Raw genomic sequence first — 25,248 nt, 5'->3', positions numbered from 1 at the left:
CACCACACAGACAGCAGCGGTTCAAGAAGGCGGCTCACCACCACCTTCTCAAGGGCAATTAGGGATGGGCAATAAATGCTGGCCTTGCCAGCGACACCCACATCCCATGAACGAATTTTAAAAAACTTCATCCCATAACACGCGTACAAGGGCTCAGTAATGTTTAATTCATCAGAAAAAGACAAAGTACAACAACATACTGGCCAGCTTAACAGAATCTCATCATATTTATGAGGCCACAAACTTAAAATAGTCACTAATAAATCCAGTAATGAATTCAGGAGAAATGCCTTTACCCAGAGAATGGGGAACTCGCTACCACAGGGAGTAGTTGAGGTGAACAGCACAGATGGATTTATGGGGAAGCCACACAAGGGAGAAAGGAATGGGAGGAGATGTTGATCGGGTTAATTGAAGTAGGGTGGGTGTGGGGCATAAACACTGGCATTGACCAGTTGGGCCGAATGGCCTGTTTCTGTGCTGTACATTCTATGTAACACCATCAACAATCAATCGAAGGGAATCATCAGCACAACAGATTGAAAGATTAAACAGCAGTCCAAGAATTTATAAAACATTCATCCATTCCATGTTCATGTCACCCCAGCTGTCTGCAGGGCCCTGTGCTGCAGAACAGTATGAACTCGCTGGTGTCTCTTCAGCTCCCCGGAACTTTTAAAGCTCTTAGTACAGTCAGAGCATTTAAATGGTCTCTCATCAGTGTGAACTCGCTTGTGTGCCAGCAGGTGGGATGACAGAGTGAATCCCTTCCCACACACGGAGCAGGTGAACGGCCTCTCCCCGGTGTTAACTCGCTGGTGTCTCTTCAGCTCCCTGGAACTTTTAAAGCTCTTACCACAGTCAGAACATTTAAATGGTCTCTCATCAGTGTGAACAAGCTGGTGTGTCAGCAGGTGGGATGACTGAGTGAATCCCTTCCCACACACGGAGCAGGTGAACGGCCTCTCCCCAGTGTGAACCAACTGGTGTGCCTTCAGATTCCCAGAGGTTTTAAAGCTCTTCCCACAGTCAGAACATTTAAATGGTCTCTCATCAGTGTGATATTGCTGGTGTCTCAACAGGTTGGATGGCTGAGTGAATCCCTTCCCACAGTCAGAACATTTAAATGGTCTCTCATCAGTGTGAAATCGCTGGTGTGTCAGCAGGTTGGATGACTGAGTGAATCCCTTCCCACAGTCAGAGCATTTAAATGGTCTCTCATCGGTGTGAACCAACTGGTGTTCCTTCAGATCCCCAGAGGTTTTAAAGCTCTTCCCACAGTCAGAACATTTAAATGGTCTCTCATCAGTGTGATATTGCTGGTGTCTCAACAGGTTTGATGACTGAGTGAATCCCTTCCCACACACGGAGCAGGTGAATGGCCTCTTCCCAGTGTGAACTGGCTGGTGTCCGTTCAGATTCCCGGAACTTTTAAAGCTCTTCCCACAGACAGAACATGTAAATGGTCTCTGATCGGAGTGAACTCGCTGGTGTTGCTTCAGATCCCCAGAGGTTTTAAAGCTCTTCCCACAGGCAGAACATTTAAATAGTCTCTCATCAGTGTGAACTTGCTGGTGTGTCAGTAGGTGGGACGGCCGAGTGAATCCCTTCCCACACACAGAGCAGGTGAACAGAATCTTGCCTGCTCTCTCCAGCTGGTGTCTCTTCAGATCCTGGGACATTTTAAATCTCTTCCCACAGTCATAACATTTAATGTGAACAAGCTGGTGTCTCAGGAGGGTGGCAGAATGAGAGAATCACTTCAAAAACAGAGGTCAACGGTCTCTCATTGGTGTGGACAAGCTGCTGTCTCAGCAGCACGGAGGGTGCAATTAATCCCTTCCCACACACAGAGCGGGTTAAAGGTCTCTCCCTAGGGTGATCTTGCTGGTGTATCATCGGAGCGGATGACTGAGTGAATCCCTTCTGGAACACGGGGCCGGTGAACGGGCTCTCCCCAGTGTGTAGTCACTGGTGTTGCTTCAGGTACTTGAAGATTTTGAAGCTCTTCCCACACTCAGAGCATTTAAAAGGTCTCTCATCAGTGTGAACTCACTGATGTGCCAGCAGATTGGAGGACCGACTGAATCAGGTCCTGATGAATCGAGCGACTCTGTCTGTTCTTGACGTGATGTTCGGTCTGAGCTTCCTGTCTGTAAATGCTCCACTTCTAAAACCCTGTAAAAGGAGTGTAGAAAGGGGTAAGAGAGAGAATGTTGCCTCATGTCGCACTTTCCCAGCCCAGGGGCAGTGAAGCTGATTTTCAGGCCCCAGCTGCTGCACAGGTTACATACGAACATATGAATTAGGAGCAGGAGTAGGCCACTCGGCCCCTCGAGCCTGCTCCGCCATTCAATAAGATCATGGCTGATCTGATCACTCCACATTCCCACCTACCCCCGATAACCTTTCACCCCCTTGCTTATCAAGAATCTATCTACCTCTGCCTTAAAAATATTCAAAGACTCTGCTTCCACCGCCCTCTGAGGAAGAGAGTTCGAAATACTCACGACCGTCTGTAAGAAAAAATTTCTCCTCATCTCTGTCTTAAATGGGCGACCCCTTATTTTTAAACAGTGACCCCTAGTTCTAGATTCTCCCACAAGAGGAAACATCCTCTCCACATCCACCCTGTCCAGACCCCTCAGGATCTTATATGTTTCAATCAAGTCACCTCTTACTCTTCTAAACTCCAGCGGATCCAAGCCTAGCCTGTCCAACCTTTCCTCATAAGACAACCCACCCATTCCAGGTATTAGTCTAGTAAACCTTCTCTGAACTGCTTCCAATGCATTTACATCCTTTCTTAAATAAGGAGACCAATACTGTACACAGTACTCCAGATGTGGTCTCACCAATGCCCTGTATAACTGAAGCATAACCTCCCTACTTTTGTATTCAGTTTCCCTCGCAATAAACAATAACATTCTATTAGCTTTCCTGATTACTTGTTGTACCTGAATACTAACCTTTTGCGATTCACGCATTAGGACACCCAGATCCCTCTGCATCTCAGAGCTCTGCAATCTCTCACCATTTAGATAATATGCTTCTTTTTTATTCTTCCTGCCAAAATGGACAACTTCACATTTTCCCACATTATACTCCATTTGCCAGATCTTTGCCCACTCACTTAACTGATCTATATCCCTTTGTAGCCTCCTTATGTCCTCTTCACAATTTACTTTCACAGAAACAGAAACCCCACAGTGCAGATAGAGGCCATTTCGGCCCATCGAGCCTGCACCCAATCCCCTTAACCCCTACACCAACACATATCCCACCCTATCCCCGTAACCCCACGTATCCTACCTATCTTTGTGTCATCAGCAAATTTAGCAACCATGCCTTCGGTCCTTTCATCCAAGTCATTTATATAAATTGTAAAATGTTGAGGTCCCAGCACTGATCCCTGTGGCACATCACTCGTTACATCTTGCCAACCAGAAAATGACCCATTTATGCCTACTCTCTGTTTCCTATTAGCTAACCAATCTTCTATCCATGCCAACATGTTACTCCCTACATCATGAGCTTTTATTTTCCGCAATAACCTTTGATGTGGCACCTTATCAAATGCCTTCTGGAAATCTAAGTACAGTACATCCACCAGTTCCCCTTTATCCACAGCACATGTTACTTCCTCAAAGAACGCCAATAAATTGGTTAAACATGATTTCCCTTTCACAAAACCATGTTGACTCTGCCTGATTACCATGAACTTTTCCAAGTGCCCTGCTATAATGTTTTTAATAATAGCTTCTAACATCTTCCCGATGACAGATGTTAAGCTAACTGGCCTGTAGTTTCCTGCTTTCTGTCTCCCTCCCTTTTTGAATAAAGGAGTTACATTCGCTATTTTCCAATCTAATGGAACCTTTCCCAAATCTAGGGAATTTTGGAAAATTAAAACCAACGCATCAACTATCTCACTAGCCACTTCTTTTAAGACCCTAGGATGAAGTCCATCAGGCCCCGGGGCCATGTCAGCCCACAGCTCCAACAATTTGCTCAGTACCACTTCCCTGGTGATTGTAATTTTCTTGCGTTCCTCCCTCCCTTCCATTTCCTGATTTACAGCTATTTCTGGGATGTTACTTGAATCCTCTATAGTGAAGACCGATGCAAAATACCTGTTCAATTCAACTGCCATCTCCTTATATTCCATTATTAATTCTCCAGACTCACTTTCTATAGGACCAATGCTCACTTTGTTAACTCTTTTCTTTATTAAATATCTATAGAAACTCTTATTATCTGTGTTTATATTTCTAGCTAGCTTTCTCTGGTACTCTAATTTTACTCTCCTTATTAATCTTTTAGTCATTCTTTGCTGTTTTTTATATTCTGTCCAATCTTCTGACCTGCCAGCCATCTTTGCACAATTATATGCTTTTTCTTTAAGTTTGATACTATCTTTAACTTTTTTGGTTAACCACGGATGGTGGGTCCTCCCCTTGGAATTTTTCTTTCTCGTTGGAATGTATATATTCTGTGTATTCTGAAATATCCCCTTAAATGTCTGCCACTGCAACTCTATTGACCGATCCCTTAACCTAATTTGCCTGTTCACTTTAGCTAGCTCTGCTTTCATGCCCTCATAATTGCCCTTATTTAAGTTTAAAATACTAGTCTTGGACCCACTCGTCTCTCCCTCAAACTGAATGTAAAATTCAATCATATTATGATCGCTGCTACCTAGGGGCGCCTTCACTATGAAGTCATTAATTAATCCTATCTCATTGCACAATACCAGGTCTAGTATAGCCTGCTCTCTGGTTGGCTCCAGAACGTGCTGTTCTAAGAAACTATCCCGAAAACATTCTATGACCTCCTCATCTAGGCTACCTTTGCCCATCTGATTTTTCCAGTCTATATATGATTAAAATCCCCCATGATTATAGCCATACCTTTCGGACAAGCTCCCGTTATTTCTTCCTTTATACTCCATCCTACCGTGTGGTTACTGTCAGGGGGCCTGTACACCACTCCCACAAGTGACTTCTTGCCTTTATCATTTCTCATCTTAACATGCAGGTGCAGCAAGCAATTAGGAAAGCAAATGGTATGTTAGTCTTTATTACAAAAGGATTGGAGTATAAGAGTAAAGTCTTACCGCAATTATACAGGGCCTTGGTGAGACCACACCTGGAGTACTGTGTACAGTTTTGGTCTCCTTACCTAAGGAAGGATATACTTGCCTTAGAGGGAGTGCAACAAAGGTTCACCAGACTGATTCCTGGGATAGGGGGATTGTCCTATGAGGAGAGATTGAGGAGACTGGGCCTATATTCCCAGGAATTTTGAAGAATGAGAGGTGATCTCATTGAAACATCTACAATTCTTACAGGGTTTGACAGGGTAGATGCTGGGAGACTGTTTCCCCTGGCTGGAGAGTCTAGAACCAGGGGTCACAGTCTCAGAATAAGGGGTCGGCCATTTAGGACTGAGATGAGGAGAAATTTCTTCACTCAGAGGGTGGTGAATCTTTGGAATTCTCTGCCCCAGAGGGCTGTGGAGGTTCAGTCATTGAGTATAACCAAGGCTGAGATCGATAGATTTTGGGACTCATGGGGAATCGAGGGATATGGGGATCGGGTGGGAAGGTGGAGATGAGGTAGAAGATCAGCAATGATCTTATTGAATGGCGGAGCAGGCTCAAAGGGCCGAATGGCCTGCTCCTGCTCCTATTTCTTATGTTCTTAAGAAAGCTGTTTGCTATAGCCTGCTGCCCCACGACAAATACACAGAGGATTTCAGTTATGTGGAGAGACTGGAGAAGCTGGGATTGTTCTCCTTGGAGCAGAGAAGGTGCAGCGGAGATTTAATAGAGGTGTTCAAAACAGGAAGGGTTTTGAAAGAGTAAATAGGAGCATGGGAACAGGAGGAGGCCATTCAGCCCCTCCAGCCTGTTCCGCCATTCAATGAGATCATGGCCGATCTGTGTCTTAACTCCACCCACCTGCCTTGGCTCCATATCCCTTTGCTCCCTTGTCTAACAAAAATCTATCGCTCTCGGATTTAAAATGATTAATTGAGCTGGCATCGACTGCTTTCTGTGGGAGAGGGTTCCACACTTCTACCACCCTTTGTGTGAAGAAGTGTTTCCCAACTTCTCTCCTGAATGGCCTGGCTCTTATTTTAAGGTGATGTCCCCTTGTCCTCGACTCCCCCACCGGCGGAAAAAGTTTCTCTCTATCTACTCTACCAATTCCTTTCAAAATCCTAAAATCCTCAATCACTCCTTAACCTTCTAGATTCCAGGGAACACAAGCCTAGTTTATGTAATCTCTCCCTCATAATCTAACCGTTGGAGCCCGGGTAACATTCTGGTGAATCTGTGCTGCACTCCTTCCAAGGTCAGTATATCCTTTCTGAGGTGCGGTGCCCAGAACTGTACACAGTGCTCCAGGGAGTTCCTGGGAGTTACTGTGCGTAGGTCCCTGAAGGTGGCGGGACATATTGAGAGAGTGGTTAACAAAGCATATGGGATCTTGGGCTTCATAAATAGAGGTATTGAGTACAAAAGTAGAGAAGTTATGCTGAACCTTTATAAAGCGCTGGTTAGGCCACAACTGGAGTATTGCATCCAGTTCTGGTCACCACACTTTAGGAAGGATGTGAAGGCCCTTGAGAGGGTGCAGAGGAGATTTACCAGAATGGTTCTGGGGATGGGGGATCTTAGCTACAAGGACAGGTTGGAGAAGCTGGATTTGTTTTCATTAGAGCAAAGGAGGTTGAGGGGTGATTTGATAGAGGTGTACAAGATTATGGCGGGTTTGGATAGGCTAGACGGGGAAAGGCTGTTACCACGAGTTGATGGTACAAGGACTAGGGGACACAGATTTATGGTTTTGGGCAAGAGATACAAGTTGGATGTGAGGAAAAACTTTTTTACGCAGCGAGTGGTGATGACCTGGAACTCGCTGCCGACGGAAATGGTGGAAGTGGAGACACTCAATGTTTTCAAGGGGAGATTGGATAGGCACTTGAGGGAAATAAACTTGCAGGGCTACGGGGATAGCGCGGGGGAGTGGGACTGACTGGATTCCTCTACAGAGAGCTGGCACGGACTCGATGGGCCCAATGGCCTCCTTCTGTGCCGTTATGACTCTGTGACTCTCTGGGGTCTAACCAGGGCTTTGTATAGCTGTAGCTTATAAGGAGAAACTGTTTCCAGTGGCAGGAGGGTCGGTAACAAGAGGACACAAATATAAGGTCATTGACAAAAGAACCAGAGGCGAGGTGAGGAGAATTTTATTGACGCAGCGAGTTGTTGTGATCTGGAATGCGCTGCCTGAAAGGGCGGTGGAAGCAGAGTCAATAATAACGTTCACTGGGGAATTGGATAAATACTTGAAGGGGAAAAATTTTCAGGGCTATGGGGAAAGAGCAGGGGGAGTGGGACTAAATGGAGAGCTCTTTCAAAGAGCCGGCACAGGCACGATGGGCTGAATGGCCTCCTTCTGTGCTGTATGATTCTAGGAGCCACTCCTAGAGTGGAGTGGTGCCCACAGGGATCGCTTGGCAGGAAATTGGGAGGAGGTGGTTCACACGCAGACAGCACCTGATTTCGAGACGCTGTCCTTTTAAAATTGGTCCTCCACAGGCAAGCAGTGACTCGGTCCCTTTAATGAAAATCACATTGAAAAGAAGAGTCCCTGTCCCTTTAAGAGCCCTCCGCCCACCACTCCCGCCCTTTTCGTAAAGTCTTTGAAATTAATAATAAAAGTTCATGCAGGAAAAATGTGAGTGTGTGACTGTAGTGAGTATCTGTGTCTGTCTGACTATGTGTGTGTGTCTGTGTAGAATAGCATCATAGAATGATACAGCACAGAAGGAGGCCATTCGGCCCATCGTGCCTGTGCCGGCTCTTTGAAAGAGCGATCCAATTAATCCCACTGCCCCTGCTCTTTCCCCAAAGCCCTGTAAATGTTTTCCCTTCAAGTATTTACCTCAATCTCTTTTGAATTATAATATTGAATCTGCTTCCACCGCCCTTTCAGGCAGCGCATTCCAGATCACAACAACTTGGTGTAAAAATCTGTTTCCTCATGTCACCTCTGGTTCTTTTGCCAATCGCCTTAAATCTGGTTTCTGTCCCTTCAGCCATTGGAAATGGTTTCTCCTTATTTACTCTCTCAAAATCCATCCTGATTTTGAACAACTCTATCAAATCTCCTCTTAATCTTCTCTGCTGCACAGAATGGGAGGAAAAAGAGGGGTAGAGCTATAGTAATAGGGGATTCAATTGTAAGGGGAATAGATAGGCGTTTCTGCGGCCGCAAACGAGACTCCAGGGTGGTGTGTTGCCTCCCTGGTGCAAGGGTTAAGGATGTCTCCGAGCGACTCCAGAACATCTTGGAAGGGGAGGGTGAAGAGCCAGTTGTCGTGGTGCATATAGGCACCAACGATATAGGTAAAAAGCGGGATGAGGTCCTAAAAGCGGAGTATAGGGAGTTAGGAGATAAATTAAAAAACAGGACCTCAAAAGGTAGTAATCTCAGGATTGCTACCAGTGCCACATGCTAGTCAGAGTAGAAATAGAAGGATACTTCAGATGAATACATGGCTAGAGGAATGGTGCCAGGGGGAGGGATTCAAGTTCCTGGGACATTGGAACCGGTTCTGGGGGAGGTGGGACCAGTTCAAACCGGACGGTCTGCACCTGGGCAGGGCTGGAACCAATGTCCTAGGGGGAGTGTTTGCTAGTGCTGTGGGGGATGGTTTAAACTAAAATGGCAGGGGGTTGGGAACCTGAGCAGGGAGACAGAGGAAAGGGAAACAAGGATAAAAGCAAAAGATAGGAAGGAGAAAAACAAAAGTAGCAGTCAGAGAAATCAACGGTTTAAATCAAACATGGCCACAGTAAATAATAATTCTAATAGGTCTAAGAGCGTTAAAAAAACAAGCCTGAAGGCTTTGTGTCTTAATGCAAGGAGCATTTGTAATAAGGTGGATGAATTGGCTGCGCAAATAGAAGTAAACAAATACGATTTGGTTGGGATTACGGAAACGTGGCTCAAGGAAGGCCAGGACTGGGAACTCAACATCCAGGGGTATTCGATATTCAGGAAAGATAGGCAAAAAGGAAAGGGAGGTGGGGTAGCATTACTGGTTAAAGAAGGGGTTAACACAATTGTAATGAAGGATATTAGCTCTGATGAGGTGGAATCTGTATGGGTAGAATTGAGAAATACTAAGGGGAAAAAAACGTTAGTGGGAGTGGTTTATAGACCTCCAAACAGTAAGGCGGAGGTTGGGGATGGCATTCAAAGAGAAATTAAAGAAGCGTGCAATAAGGGCACAGCAGTCATCATGGGTGACTTTAATCTACATATAGATTGGGCCAACCAAATGAGTAACAATACTGTGGAGGAGGAATTCCTGGAGTGTTTATGGGATGGTTTCCTGGACCAATATGTCGAGGAACCAACCAGAGATCAGGCCATCTTAGACTGGGTATTATGTAACGAGAAAGGATTAATTAGCAATCTTGTTGTAAGAGGCCCCTTGGGTCGGAGCAATCATAATATGATCGAATTCTTCATTAAGATGGAGAATGAAGTAGTTGACTCGGAGACTAGGGTCCTCAATTTAAATAAAGGAAACTATGATGGTCTGAGGAGCGAGTTGGGTAGGATTGATTGGGGAATGGCACTCAAAGGGTTGACGGTGGATAGGCAATGGCAAACATTCAAAGACCGAATGGATGAACTACAGAATTTGTTTATCCCAGTTTGGCATAAAAATAAAACAAAAAAGGTGACCCAACCGTGGCTAACAAGGGAAATTAGGGATAGCATAAGATCCAAGGAGAGGGCATATAAATTGGCCAGAAAAAGCAATAACCCTGAGGATTGGGAGCAGTTTAGGATTCAACAGAGGACAAAGGGATTAATTAAGAAAGGGAAAATAGAATATGAGAGTAAGCTTGCAGAGAACATAAAAACTGACTGTAAAAGCTTTTATAGATATGTGAAGAGAAAAAGATTGGTGAAGTCAAGCGTAGGTCCCTTGCAGTCAGAATCGGGGGAATTTATAATGGGGAACAAAGAAATGGCAGACCAACTAAATACATATTTTGGTTCTGTCTTCACAAAGGAGGACACAAATAACCTCCCAGAGATGCCGCGGAACATAGGGTCTGATGAAAGGGTGGAACTGAAAGAAATCAGTATTTGTAGGGAAATGGTGTTAGGAAAATTGATGGGACTGAAGGCCGATAAATCCCCAGGGCCTGATAATCTACATCCCAGGGTACTTAAGGAAGTGGCCCTAGAAATAGTAGATGCATTGCTGGTCATCTTCCAGAACTCGATAGACTCTGGAACGGTACCCATGGATTGGCGGGTAGCTAATGTTACACCACTATTCAAAAAAGGTGGTAGAGAAAAGGCGGGGTATTATAGACCGGTAAGCTTGACATCGGTAGTGGGGAAAATGCTAGAGTCCATTATAAAAGATGTAATAGCAGAGCACTTGGAAAGCAGTGACTGGATCGGACAAAGTCAACATGGATTTACAAAAGGTAAATCATGCTTGACTAATCTACTGGAATTTTTTGAGGATGTAACTGGTAAAATAGATACGGGAGAACCAGTGGATGTGGTGTATTTGGACTTTCAGAAGGCTTTCGATAAGGTCCCGCATAAGAGATTAGCATGCAAAATTAAGGCACATGGGATTGGGGGCAAGGTATTGACTTGGATAGAGAACTGGTTGGCGGACAGAAAGCAAAGAGTTGGAATAAACGGGTCGTTTTCCGAGTGGCAGGCAGTGACTAGTGGGGTACCGCAAGGATCGGTCCGAGGACCCCAGCTGTTCACAATATATATTAATGATCTGGACGAGGGAATTGGATGTAATATCTCCAAATTTGCAGACAACACAAAGCTGGGGGGGAGGGTATGCTGTGAGGAGGATGTCGTGAAACTCCAGCACGATTTGGACAGGTTGGGTGATTGGGCAGAAACATGGCAAATGCACTATAATGTGGATAAATGTGAGGTGATCCACTTTGGTGGCAAAAACAGAAAGGCAGATTATTATTTGAATGGTCATAGTTTGGGAGAAGGGGAAGTACAAAGAGACCTGGGTGTTGTTGTACACCAGTCGCTGAAGGTAAGCATGCAGGTGCAGCAGGCGGTTAAGAAGGCAAATGGTATGTTGGCCTTCGTAGCAAGAGGGTTCGAGTACAAGAACAAGGATGTCTTGCTACAGTTGTACAGGGCCTTGGTGAGACCACACCTTGAGTATTGTGTGCAGTTTTGGTCGCCTTACCTGAGGAAGGACATTCTTGCCATGGAAGGAGTGCAGCGAAGATTCACCAGGCTGATACCTGGGATGGCAAGAATGACGTATGAGGAGAGATTGTGTCGATTGGGCTTATACTCACTGGAGTTTAGAAGATTGAGAGGGGATCTCATCGAAACCTATAAAATTCTGTCAGGCCTGGACAGACTAGATGCAGGAAGGATGTTTCTGATGGCCGGGGAGTCCAGCACCAGGGGTCATAGTCTAAGGATAAGGGGTAAGCCATTTAGGACTGAAATGAGGAGGAATTTCTTCACCCAGAGAGTGGTGAACCTGTGGAATTCTCTGCCACAGAAGGCAGTGGAGGCCAGTTCATTAAGTATATTCAAGAAAGAGTTGGATATATTTCTTAAGGCTAAAGGGATCAAGGGATATGGGGAGAAGGCAGGGACCGGGTACTGAATTTGGATGATCAGCCATGATCTCATTGAATGGCGGAGCAGGCTCGAAGGGCCGAATGGCCTACTCCTGCTCCTATCTTCTATGTATCTATGCTTAAGGAGAACAACCCCAGCTTCTCCCGTCTCTCCACGTAACTCAAGTCCCTCATCCCTGGTCCCATTCTCGTAAATTTCTTCTGCACCCTCTCCAAGGCCTTGATATCCTTCCTAAAGTGTGGTGCCCAGCGGAAGCCTAGCCAGTGTTTTATAAAGGCTTAGCATAACCTGCTTGCTTTTGTATTCTATTCCTCTATTAATAAAGTCAAGGATCCTGTATGCTTTTTTAACAGCCTTCTCAACTTGTCCTGCCACCTTCTAAGATTTGTGTACATACACCCCGAGGCCTCTCTGTTCCTGCACCCTCTTTAAAACTGGACCATTTAGTTTATATTGCCTCTCCTCATTCTTCCTACCAAAATGAATCACTTCACACTTCTCTACATTAAATTTATTCTGCCACGTTTCTGCCCATTTCACCAGTCTGGCTACATCCTCCTGAAGTCTGTTACTATCCTCATTGTTTGCTACATTTCCGAGTATCGTGTCATCTGCAAATTTTGAAATTTTGCCCTGGATCCCCAAGTCCAGGTCATTGCTATATATCAAAAAAAGCAGTGGTCCGAATCAATGTTCACGTTAAGTTGCGCGGCCACGCAGCGGTCTGGAGGTCCCGCGCAGCCGGCTCACCGCCCTATAAATGGAATAAACGCGCATGCGCGGAAATTTGAATGGGTCGTGCAGCCCGTTAAAGGGGACACGCACCTCAAAAAAAAAGAGGGAACATTGATCCTAATACCGACCCCTGGGGAACATCACTGTTTACCTCCCTCCAGTCTGAAAAGCAACCGTTCACCACTACTCTCTGCTTTCTGTCCCTTGGCAGAAAATTGGGAGGGGGCGAGTGCAAACAGCACCTGATTTCTTACCAAGCACTCAGGGGAGCAGGGGATTTGCCCTACTTTAAATGTCAGTCTCTTACATATACATTATAAAAAGGGAGACGCTGTCCCTTTAAAATCGGTCATCCACGGGGACGCGGTCCCTTTAATGAAAATTACATAGAAAAAGAGAGCGCCTGTCCTTTTAAGAGAACCCCCACCACGCCCATATTTCTCCAAATAAAGTGCTTGAAATTAATAATTAAAAATGCAGAAAAGTAATATTCAAAAAATTAATTCAGGGAGAAAAAATATTTTTACGCACATTTGCTCCACAGGGTTTCTTGTTTCTGTTTCATCAATTTAAAAACAAACTGCTTTTTTTATGCTCAGCCATGATCGCATTGAATGGCTCGAAGGGCCGAATGGCCTACTCTTGCTCCTATCTTCAATGTTTCTATGTTTAAAACAAGTATCTTCTGTAAAATAAAATTAGTTTGAGCTGTAAAATGTGAAAGGAACATTAAAAATAAACTTTCCCAGGATCACAGATTCTGACCAGGCTGCTTTACAAAATGGCGGCGGTCCCTTCGCCGCGATTGGTTGGAAGACCAAAGCCCCTCGGTCGGTCCTCCAGGCTCCGCCTCCCCTCGCTCATTGGTGGAGAGCTCAGTGTCAGTCAGTGCACGCCGGCGACGTCGCAGGCTGGGCGGTTGGAGCAGGCGGGAAATTAAATTCATTTAAATTAAATCTCCCGTCAGCCTCCTCTGTCACAATCAGCCGGCGCAAGTCCCGCCCCTCGGGCTCCCCGATTGGTTGGAGGACCCGCCGCCGGCTCGCTCCTCCAGCCCAGCCCCGCTCCCGTCAATCAGGCCCTGGGCCCGGGTCCTATCTTCTATGTACTTTCAGTGATGACTTTTATAAACTGGTTTTACAGGAAATTAGTCAAGGACATTCAGCCTCCGATCTTCGGGAACGCATTCTCCAAGGTGGCCTTCGAGACACACGACAACGCAAAATCGTCGAGCAGAAACTGATAGCCAAGTTCCGCACCCATGAGGACGGCCTTAACCGAGATCTTGGGTTCATGTCACGCTACATGTAACCCCGCCTGATGCAGGGTCATCCAGACTCGAGTCGACATTGGCTTGTTCTCTCTACACAGATGCGGCTGGACCTGCTGTGATTTCCAGCCAAAAAAAATGTTTTTTGTCTGTTTTTTTGTTTTTCATACAGACCCCAGCATCTGCAATATTTGATCCCTTGTGACCCCACCTCATTGTTCTTTGATGTAATGTTTCCCTGACTGACCTGTTTGGACACCATTCACACCTTTGACTGCTGTGATTATCTCTCTGCCGAGGTGCGATAAATGGCAGTTGGAAAGGTTGCCTGTAAACATCTGACATGATTCTCTGACTATATAAGCTGTGTCTTTATGCATTTCTCCACTTCACCTGAAGAAGGAGCAGCGCTCCGAAAGCTTGTGATTTCAAATAAAGCCGTTGGACTATAACCTGGTGTTGTGATTTCTTACAGGAAATTAGAAGAGGAGGGGTGAGATTTGAAGACACTCGGTCCCTTTGTGACTCCAAAGTTGCAGCTGACCCCGCGCATGCGCCCCATGGACCCACCCTCTCCTGCTCCACAGGCGCCGGGCCCGCAACGCGCATGCTCAGCATACCCCCTGGGCCCATGTCAATCATCCTCCCCCACTGAACAGGCCCCGCCCCTCCTCCTACTCCGCATGCGCCGCCGGGCCCCGCTCCCGAAGTTGAGTCGCTACCGCGCCTGCGCAGGGCCTCGCATTCTGGGGAAGGCCCGAGCAACCGCGAGAGTCCGAATCACCGGCGGAAAGTGAGTTTTATCAGGGTTTTTTATATATAGCGGAGAGAAGCGCGGGCGGGGAGATAAATAAAAAGAAAATACAAACCTCACCGTCCCAGCGCCCTCCCGGCACCGAGCGGAGCGGATTGAATGGCCGCAGCCCTTGTCTTCTGCAGGGAGCCGCACTGGGGCACGTCATCAACTCCACGGCGGTGACTGACGGGAGCTCCGACCAATAGGGAGAGAGCGGGCGGAGCTTGGAGGACTGAGGTGGCGGCGGGTCCTCCCATCAATCGGGGTGTCCGAGGGGCGGGACTTCCGCCGCCCGCTTCTCCCGCTGCTGACACAAGTGGAATGCAGCAGAGGGCGCTCTTCTGATTTTGGGGCTCAGGCCTGTTCGTGGAGCAGTGCAGTGGGAACTTTACTCTGCACTGGGCTTTACTCCCTCAGCACTGCACTGGAGGGGCAGCACAGAGTTTTAGACTCGAGTCTCTGGAGTGGGACTTCAACCCACAACCTTCTGACTCAGAGGAGAGAGTGCTGCCGTCTGAGGCACGGCTGACACTCTGTATCTAACCCATGCTGTACCTCCCCTGGGAGTGTTTGATGGGACAGTGTAGAGGGAGCTTGACTCTGTATCTAACCATTGCTGTACCTGCCCTGGGAGTGTTTGATGGGACAGTGTAGAGGGAGCTTTACTCTGTATCTAACCCGTGCTGTACCTGCCCTGGGAGTGTTTGATGGGACAGTGTAGAGGGAGCTTTACTCTGTATCTAACCCGTGCTGTATCTGCCCTGGGAGTGTTTGATGGGACAGTGTAGAGGGAGCTTTATTCTGTATCTAACCCGTGCTGTACCTGCCCTCATGAGCAAATTTGGCTAGGTTAAATAAAATCAGAGAGTTAAATGCGTGGCTCACAGACTGGTGTGGGAGTAATGGGTTTTGCTTCTTGGGACACTGGCACCAGTACTGGGACAGGAGAGAGCTGTTCCGTTGGGACAGACTTCACTTGGCCAGTGCTGGGACTAGAATCCTAGTGAATCGAATAACTAGGGCTGTAGAGAGGGCTTTAAACTAATTAGTGGCGGGGAGGTTTCAAGAGAGCGAAAAATAAAAATGTCAGCGGAGAAGGCAATAGAGCAAGGTAGCAGTGGGGGAATTAAATACCAGAGCGTGTCAGGAAGGGACAGAATATATAAAGGTAAAGTAGTAAAGGGGGTAAAAGCAGGAATAAATTGTCACAAAATATATTTAAAAGTTCTTTATCTGAATGCACGCAGCATTCGTAATAAAATAGACAAGTTGACGGTACAAATAACTACACATGGGTATGATCTGGTGGCCATTACGGAGACATGGCTGCAGGGTGACCATGACTGGGAACTAAACATCCAGGGGTATTTGACTATTCGGAAGGACAGACAGGAAGGAAAAGGAGGTGGGGTGGCTGTGTTAATAAAGGATGGAATCACTGCAATAGTGAGAAATGATATTGGGTCAAAGGATCAGGATAGTGAAACGGTTTGGGTGGAAATAAGGAATAATAAGGGGAAAAAGTCACTAGTGGGCGTAGTCGATCGGCCTCCTAACAGTTGCAAATCTATTGGTCGGAGTATTAATCAGGAAATAGTTGGGGCTTGTTGTTGCGTCCGTGTATAATAAGACACAGACTGCGGAGAATGGTACAACAGGTGTTTACTCAACGTGGCTCACACTGTAACTGATCTGTACAGATTAGTACTCAGTGCTATATACAGGTGTGGTCACTGCCGGTACTGCAGTATACATGAGCTGTAAAACATAGTTCCCCCCTTAAAGGTATATACATTACAATTCCTCCCCTTTTAGATTAACAGTACCATAACACTCATTTAACAATTAAATATCAAACTAATTACAATTAACACTTTTAACATGCAACATTAGCTGAAAATAGTCTATTTATATATTCAGTCTTTGGGGAGGCTTCCTGATCCTTTCTGGATAGCGCCTTTCCCGAGTGTCTTGCTCTTGGTGCGGAGGCGATTCTGGCCCCCTGTCGTCGGTTGGTTCATCAGCTTCCGATGCTACTGTTTCTGGGGTAGATGCGACCTGTACGTCGGGTTCATCACCAGGTACGTATGGGCGAGGCATGGGGTTGACTTGTTCCTGTGACTCTAGGATCTGGTCAGCATGGCGTCTCTCGATGCTCTCCCCAACGTCCACTGTGTACATTAGTGGGCCCTGCCATGTGCATATCGTTCCTGGCTGCCATTTTTCTGTTCGGTAGTCGCGGGCCAAGAATGGTTGCCCTACATTGAAGCTCTTTGTTGGCTTCTCATGGATGTGCTGGAATTGCTTACTCTCAACATCTCTTCATACGTTTGGTCTCAGCAAATCCAGGCGAGATCTTAACCTTCGGTTAAAGAACATCATGGCTGGGGCCTGGTTGGTGACTGCATGTGTCGCATTCTGGTAGGCGAACAGGAAATTGTCCACCTTGTGCTGCAGCGGAATGTTGTCATTGTACATAGCCTTTATTGCCTTCTTAAAGGTTTGTACGAACCTCTCAGCCAATCCATTTGTGGCTGGATGGTACGGGGCGGATGTGTAATGCCTTACCCCATTCATTTTCAAGAACCTTCAGAACTCTTCGGACACAAACTGTGGTCCGTTGTCGGAGCAAATCTGTTCTGGCAAGCCATTCCTGGCAAAAATGGTCCGTAGGACTGCAATAGTTTTCTCCGTGGTGGTGGAGGACATTTTGATGACCTCAGGCCATTTCGAGTGCGCATCCATGGCTATTAAAAACATTGAGTCCATGAATGGACCAGCAAAATCAATATGCACCCGTTGCCATGGAGATGAGGGCCACTCCCATGGGTGTAGAGGGGCATGTGGTGGTGCATTTTGGACTTTCTGGCATCCTGAGCAGCTCTTGGTCAGGTCCTCGATTTGTTTATCGATTCCCAGCCACCACACATAAGCCCTGGCTAGGCTTTTCATTTTTACCCCTCCCAGATGACCCTCATGAAGCTCATTGAGCACTCTATCCCTTAACTTGGGTGGAATTACCACTCGGGATCCAGACATCAAGGTCCCCCGGCACACTGACAGCTGTTCTCTCCTTGTCGAGAATGCTGGCAACAGTGAGTCGCCATGTGCTGGCCATCTCTTCACCGTCAAATCATATACCCGAGACAGTGTCAGGTCATTTCGGGTTTCCTTTTCGATACAAGCGTTAGTTACCGGTAGGTATTCAACTATAGTCGAATGGAATATTTCGACAGGATCCACTGCTGGTGCTTCCTCCGCAGTAGGCAGTGGCAGGCGTGATAGCCCATCAGCATTTCCATGCTGTTTCGTGCCCTTATATTCAATCTCATAGTGGTGCGCCCCTAGAAAAAGTGACCATCTTTGTAGTCGTTGCGCAGTCATCACCGGAACGCCCTTCTTCAGATTAAAAATGGAGACAAGAGGCTGGTGATCAGTCAGCAAGGTGAATTTCTGCCCGTGCAGATAGTGATTGAACTTTTTCACTCCCCACACTAGGCTGAGGGCCTCCCTGTCAATCTGGGCATAGTTACGCACGGCTGAGGTTAGTGATCGTGACGCGAAGGCTATTGGCCTCTCTGAGCCGTCTGAGAATTTGTGCGACAGCACCGCTCCAATGCCGTAGGGTGACGCATCACATGCCAACCGAATTGGTAATGCTGGGTTGTAATGCGCCAATACCTCTTTCGATGTGATTAGTGTTTTGCTCTTCTGGAAAGCTCGTCTACATTCGTCACTCCACTTCCATGGCACCCCAGTTTGCAGTAGGGTGTTCAGTGGGTGTGGTATTGTAGACAGATTTGGCAAGAACTTATGGTAGTAGTTTACCAGCCCGAGGAACGACCTCAGTTGTGACACATTTTCCGGTGCTGGAGCCTTGACTACTGCCTCAATCTTCTCTGGGGACTTATGCTGTTGTGTATGTACCTTTAAGGGAATAACTGGTCTCAGACTGCAGTACCGGCAGTGACCACCCCTGTATAAAAGGCCCTAGCAGGCTTCTGTAGTTTCAGTTTCCAGGTTGTCTCCATTCAGTAAAGACTTGTTATAATCAACTCCTGCAGTCCGTGTCTCAATTATACACAGACATAATACTGGCGACGAGCAGATACGAACTTACCTACAGTATGCACCACCTCATGGGGATCCATCCCTGAAGCGAAGTTATCAGAGGTCGAGGCCAGAAGGAAGAAAGAAACAGTAGAAATGGGCGTCGACCGTGGGCACCCGCCTCTGAGTCAGCGGAGTTGAAGATTTGCAGGAGAGGCTGTCGAGAGCGGGGCTTGGTTATCCTGTCGATGGTGTTCCAGCTAATCGGGCTGGTGGCAGGTAATACACTGATCCTTCCTGGGCTGCGGCAGGCTAGAGCTCAAGCGGGTGGCTTGCAACGGGGCCGAGCAGCGTTGTCGGGAAGAGGAGAGAGAGAGGGTGGAGCACACAGGGCGCGGCCGGTGCTACAAAGCCGGGCAGCGTACAGACCCGAGAAGAGGGAGGCAAGAGTACCGCAGCGTTGTTCCAACGACGGGGAAATAATTTTAAAAAATTAAACGCGCAGAAAGCCGCGAGGAGCTGCAGTTTGCCATGGAAACCGCGGAGAGCAGCGCTGGCAACAGCGGAGAAGACAGAAAGCGCGGAGGCGCCATCTTAATCCAGCGGGGAAGAAGGCAAAGCGTGGGAGGCGCCATCTTAGATTTCCAAGATGCCAAAGACTGGCTATATCACTGCCTTTGATAATGCAATAGAAGACTGGACCACGTATGTGGAAAGAGTCGAGGTATATTGCGAGGCAAACGAAATAGCCGATGAGAAAAAGGCATCGGTACTGCTAAACTTAATGGGCGCAAGAACGTACGGCCTATTGCGGGACCTGATTACTCCAGCCAAACCGAAGGCGAAGAGTTTTAACGAAATTGTTGCGATCCTACAGGAACACCTAAACCCTGCACCGCTGCTGATAGCAGAAAGATTTAAATTCCACAGGAGAAATCAGCATAAAGATGAGAGCAATGCTGATTACCTTACGGAACTAAGCAAGCTATCAAAGCACTGCCAGTTCGGAGCAGGACTGGCAGATACCCTATGGGACAAATTTGTCTGTGGACTCCTGAGTGAAGGAACCCAGAAGAAGTTACTCTCAGAGAAAGAGCTGACACTGGATAAGGCTTTCAGCGTGGCAGTATTGTACGAAGCAGCAGCAAGGGGAGCTGCGGAAATACAGCAAAAGCCACAGGAATACGGCACCCACGAAATGACACAGGGATTTGCAAAATGTTATCGCTGCGGCAGAACAACCCATGACCAGAAGGACTGCTGGTCCAAGGACAAAATATGCAGGCAATGCGGAAAGATGGGACACATTGCATGAGTTTGCAGGTCTGGGAAGAAGACCAATGACAACAAAAAGGCTACTAAGGAACCGTACAGGAAAGTACAAAAGATGACGGACAGTAGTTCCGAAGACCAGATGAGCGATAGTGAATGCGGGAACAAGAGACTAAGCTGTCTCAAACTTCACAATGTAATCACAAAAGAGGATCACCGAACCATTTGGGTCACCCTCACGATAGCAGGGTCCCAAGTCAAAATGGAATTGGATACAGGACCAGCTCTAACCGTCATGAATCGACGAGGCTACGAGCGGCTATTCTCACACATACCCTTGAAAGAGACATCCATTGTCTTGAGGACGTATACGGGGCAAAAAGTATACCCCAGAGGAAAAATAAGGGTGCCTGTCGAATACAACGGCAAGGAAATACAGAAATTGTATCTCTACATACTGCAAGATGGTGGACCACCGTTATTGGGACGTGAATGGATCAGAAAGATAAGTTTAGACTGGCACTCCATTCAGGCACTGACGGTGGCTGGTAAAAAGGATGACGACGTCACTCCTGGACGATTGTCAACAATCTTAGCTAACGCCAAAGAGGTATTTCAACAAGAACTGGGCACTCTTAAAGGTGTAACCGCCTCGACAAAAATAGAAGAGAATGCAATTCCCAAGTTTTTCAAAGCAAGACCGGTACCATATGCAATTCGCCCAGCCGTCGAGGCAGAGCTGGAGAATCTGGAGAATGCAGGCATGTTATCTAAGGTAGACTGGAGCGAGTGGGCGACACCCATCGTTCCTGTCATGAAGAAAACGTTAAACAATAAGTCTGAGGAGCCAAGGAAGGTTCGCATCTGTGGGGACTTCAAGGTGACGGTGAACCCAGTCCTTCACACAGTACAATATCCTCTTCCAAGGATAGAAGATATCTTTGCCTCACTATCTGGAGGGAAGCGTTTTACAAAAATTGACCTAGCACAAGCATATTTGCAGATGGAGGTTGAAGAATCCTCTAGGAAGTATCTCACGATAAACACTCACAAAGGTCTTTACCAGTATAATCGACTGGTGTTCGGAGTAGCATCAGCTCCGGCGATATGGCAAAGAGCGATGGAACAAGTCCTGCAAGGGATTCCGGGGACTCAGTGTTACTTGGATGACATCCTAGTGACAGGTGAAGATGACAGTGAACACCTTGCCAACCTAGAGCAGGTGCTCACTAGAATACGTGAACATGGGCTACGAGCCAATCGCCCCAAGTGCGAGTTTTTTAAGAAACAGATATCGTATTGTGGCCACATGATTGATGAAGAGGGGTTACATAAGTCCCCTGACAAAATTGAAGCGGTAGTTAAGGCTCCAGCGCCTGAAAATGTGTCGCAACTGAGGTCATTCCTCGGATTGGTGAATTACTACCATAAGTTTTTGCCGAATTTGTCCACAATTCTGCACCCACTGAACGCCCTACTACAAACGGGAGTAGCATGGAAATGGAACGATGAATGTAAGCGGGCCTTTCAGAAGAGTAAGGAATTAATCACTTCAAGAGAAGTATTGGCTCACTACAACCCATCACTACCGATAAGACTGGCGTGTGATGCATCTCCCTACGGCATTGGGGCGGTACTGTCACATAAATTCCTTGATGGTTCAGAGAGGCCGATAGCTTTTGCGTCACGCTCGTTAACTTCAGCCGAGCGTAACTACGCCCAGATTGACAGAGAGGCCCTCAGCCTGGTGTGGGGGGTGAAGAAGTTCAATCACTACCTGCAAGGTCAGAAATTTACTCTACTAACTGATCATCAACCTCTTGTCTCCATTTTCAACCCTCAGAAGGGCGTACCAATAATGACAGCACAACGGCTACAGAGGTGGTCCCTTTTCCTAGGGGCACACCAATATGACATCGAGTACAAAGGAACTAAACAGCATGGGAATGCTGATGGATTGTCGCACCTACCGTTGCCGACAGTGGAAGAAGAACTTGCAGTGGATCCAGTGGAGATATTCCACTCGACCATAGTCGAATGTCTCCCTGTGACGAATGCAAACATAGAAAAGGAAACACGAAATGACCCGACACTCTCCTGGGTCTATGATTTAACGGTGAAGGGATGGCCAGCACATGGCGAACCACTGCTGCCAGCATTCTCGCCGAGAAGAGAACAGCTGTCAGTGTGCAGAGGAACCTTGATGTGTGGATCCAGAGTAGTAATCCCACCCAAATTGAAGGATAGAGTGCTCAATGAGCTTCATGAGGGTCATCTGGGAGGGGTAAAAATGAAGAACTTAGCCAGAGCGTTTGTGTGGTGGCCAGGAATCGATAGAGAAATCGAAGAGATGACCAAGAGCTGTACAGGATGCCAGAAGGTCCAAAATGCCCCACCACAAGCCCCTCTACATCCATGGGAGAGGCCCTCATCTCCATGGCAAAGGGTGCACATTGATTTTGCTGGTCCATTTATGGACTCGATGTTTTTAATTGCGGTGGATGCACATTCAAAGTGGCCAGAGGTAATAAAAATGTCCTCAACCACCACAGAAAAAACTATCACAGTCTTATGAACCATATTCGCCAGGAATGGGCTGCCTGAACAGATTTGCTCCGACAATGGACCACAGTTTGTGTCTGAAGATTTCCGGAGGTTCTTAAAGAACAATGGTGTTAAGCATTACACATCTGCCCCATATCATCCAGCCACTAATGGATTGGCCGAGAGGTTCATTCAAACATTCAAGAAGGCTATCAAGGCAATGTGTAATGAAGATATACCCCTACAACACAAGGTGGATAACTTCTTGTTTGCCTGCATGCGACACATGCGGTTACCAACCAAACTCCAGCCATGATGTTCTTCAATCGAAGACTATGATGCCGCTTGGACTTGGTTAAGCCAAACATCAGAAGAGATGTGGAGAACAGGCAGTTTCAGAATATGAATGAAAGGCCGACCAGGAGTTTCAAGATAGGTCAACCAGTTTTGGCCCGGGACTACCGCACAGAGAAATGGCAGCCAGGAACGATCTGTACACGGCAAGGACCTCTAATGTATACCGTGGACATTGGAGAGAGCATTGTAAGATGCCATGCTGACCAGATTCTAGAGTCACTGGAAAACGTCAACTCCACACCATGATCTGATACACCTGGCGATGAAACTGAAGTACCAATTTTATCTACCGCAGAATCGGTGCTATTGGAAGCAGACGAACCAAACAACGACATTGATCCCGACTCAACTTTGCCAGAAGAACCTGATACCCCAAAGAGGCGTTATCCAGACAGAATCAGGAAGCCTCCTCAAAGACTGAACTTATAATTGCTTAACTTCAACCAATGTATCTAGCAACCGTAATTGTAATTAGTTATTATTTAGCTGTTAAATGAATGTTATGTACTGTTTATCTAAAAGGGGAGGAATTGTTGTGTATGTACCTTTAAGGGAATAACTGGTCTCAGACTGCAGTACCGGCAGTGACCACCCCTGTTTCCAGGTTGTCTCCATTCAGTAAAGACTTGTTATAATCAACTCCTGCAGTCCGTGTCTCAACTATACACGGACATAATATATGTAACCCCTCTTTATCGATAACGTGGCCACAATACGAGATCTGTTTTCTAAAAAACTCGCATTTGGGGCGGTTAGCTCGGAGCCCATATTCCTGCAATCTAGTGAGCACCTGCTCCAGGTTGGCAAGGTGATCACTGTCATTTTCGCCCGTGACCAGGATGTCGTCCAAATAACACTGGGTCCCTGGGATCCCTTGCAGAACTTGTTCCATTGCCCTCTGCCAAATAGCCGGAGCTGATGCTACCCCGAATACCAGCCGGTTGTATTGGTAGAGACCTTTATGGGTGTTGATTGTGAGGTTTTTTTTGATGCTTCTTCTACCTCCATTTGCAGATACGCCTGGGCCAGATCAATCTTAGTGAAGCGTTTCCCTCCAGATAGCGAGGCGAAAATATCTTCAATCCGTGGAAGTGGATATTTTACGGTGTGAAGGACCGGGTTCACTGTTACCTTAAAGTCCCCACAGATGCGAACCTTCCTTGGTTCCCCAGGCGTGCTGCTCAATGACTTTTTCATCACAGGGATGATGGGTGTAGCCCACTTGCTCCAGTCTACCTTGGACAGTACACCTGAACGTTCCAGACTCTCCAGCTCTGCTTCAACGGCTGGGCGGATCGCATAAGGTACCGGTCTGGCCTTAAAAAATTTTGGGCTTGCGTTTTCTTCAATTTTAATTGTCGCTGTCATGCCTTTTAGTGTTCCGAGTCCTTGCTGGAACACTTCTTTCGCGTCAGTTAGGATCTTTGACAGTCGCCCAGGTGTGACGTCGTCATCCTTTTTGTCAGCCACAGTCAGTGCCTGTATGGAATTCCAATCCAGTTGTATTTTCCGGATCCATTCACGTCCCAGTAATGGTGGTCCTCCATCTTGCAATACATACAGGTCTAGTTTTGGTGTTTCCTTACCGTTATATATAACGGTCACCCTTATTTTTCCTTTGGGGTAGACTTTTTGCCCCGTGTACATCTTCAAAATAATTTTTGTGTCTCTCAAGGGTATGTGTGAGAATAGCCGCTCGTAGTCCCGTCGGTTTATGACTGTTAGGGCTGATCCTGTGTCCAATTCCATCTTTACCTGGACTCCTGCTATCTTGAGAGTGACCCAAATGGTTCGGTGATCCTCCGTTGTGATCACATTATGTAGTTTCAGACAACTCAGTTCCCTGCTTTCAGAGTCGTTATCACTCTTTTGTTCGTCTGAACTATTCTCCGTCATCTTATGTACCTTCTTGTACTTTCCTTTGGTAGGTTTCTTATTGCTGGTTTTCTTTCCCGACCTGCAGACTCGTGCTATGTGCCCTACTTTTCCACACTGTCTGCACACTTTGTCTTTGAACCAGCAATCATTCTGGTCGTGTGTTGTTCTGCCGCAGCGATAGCACTTCTCTGTTCCATATGACATTTCGTTTGTGCCATATTCTTGCGGTCTCTGTTGTATCTCTGCAGCGCCCCGTGCTGCTGCTTCATATGATACCGCAATGCTGAAAGCCTTTTCCAGCGTAAGGTCCTTTTCAGATAAAAGTCGTTTCTGGGTTCCTTCACTTTGAAGCCCACATACAAACTTGTCCCTTAAGGTATCTGCCAGTCCCGCTCCAAACTGGCAGTGTTTCAATAGTTTGCGCAGTTCTGTTAAATAATCAGCATTGCTTTCATCCTTATGCTGGTTCCGTTTGTGAAACTTGAATCTTTCTGCTATCAGCAGCGGTGTGGGGTTTAAATGTTCCTTTAGTATCGTTACTATGTCTTCAAAACTCTTTTCCATTGGCTTCGTTGGGGTTACTAGATTTCGTAATAAACCATACGTCTTTGCACCCATTAAATTTAACAATACTGACGCTTTCTTGTCATCTG

The 25,248-nt window shown here is 46.8% G+C and overlaps 2 protein-coding genes across 2 annotated transcripts in view; both read right to left on the bottom strand.

Annotated features, from left to right (window-relative positions):
* LOC147118283 (uncharacterized) overlaps nt 1-25,248 on the bottom strand; it is a 237,436-nt gene that overhangs the window by 76,192 nt on the left and 135,996 nt on the right. The gene's annotated exons all lie outside the window — the stretch shown is intronic.
* On the bottom strand, nt 147-14,660 carry LOC147118287 (uncharacterized). The gene is made up of 2 exons (XM_085984357.1): nt 14,568-14,660; nt 147-2,178 (listed from the first exon to the last, which is right to left on the bottom strand). The coding sequence occupies exon 2, from the start codon at nt 1,680-1,682 to the stop codon at nt 594-596; it is 1,089 nt and encodes a 362-aa protein (XP_085840483.1). The 5' UTR covers nt 1,683-2,178; nt 14,568-14,660; the 3' UTR covers nt 147-593.

Source organism: Somniosus microcephalus, chromosome 4 (genome assembly GCF_052327205.1).
Source record: "Somniosus microcephalus isolate GS21.2 chromosome 4, FLI_Smic_1.0, whole genome shotgun sequence".
Taxonomy (NCBI): domain Eukaryota; kingdom Metazoa; phylum Chordata; class Chondrichthyes; order Squaliformes; family Somniosidae; genus Somniosus; species Somniosus microcephalus.
This window is presented reverse-complemented; position numbering and strand designations above follow the sequence as displayed.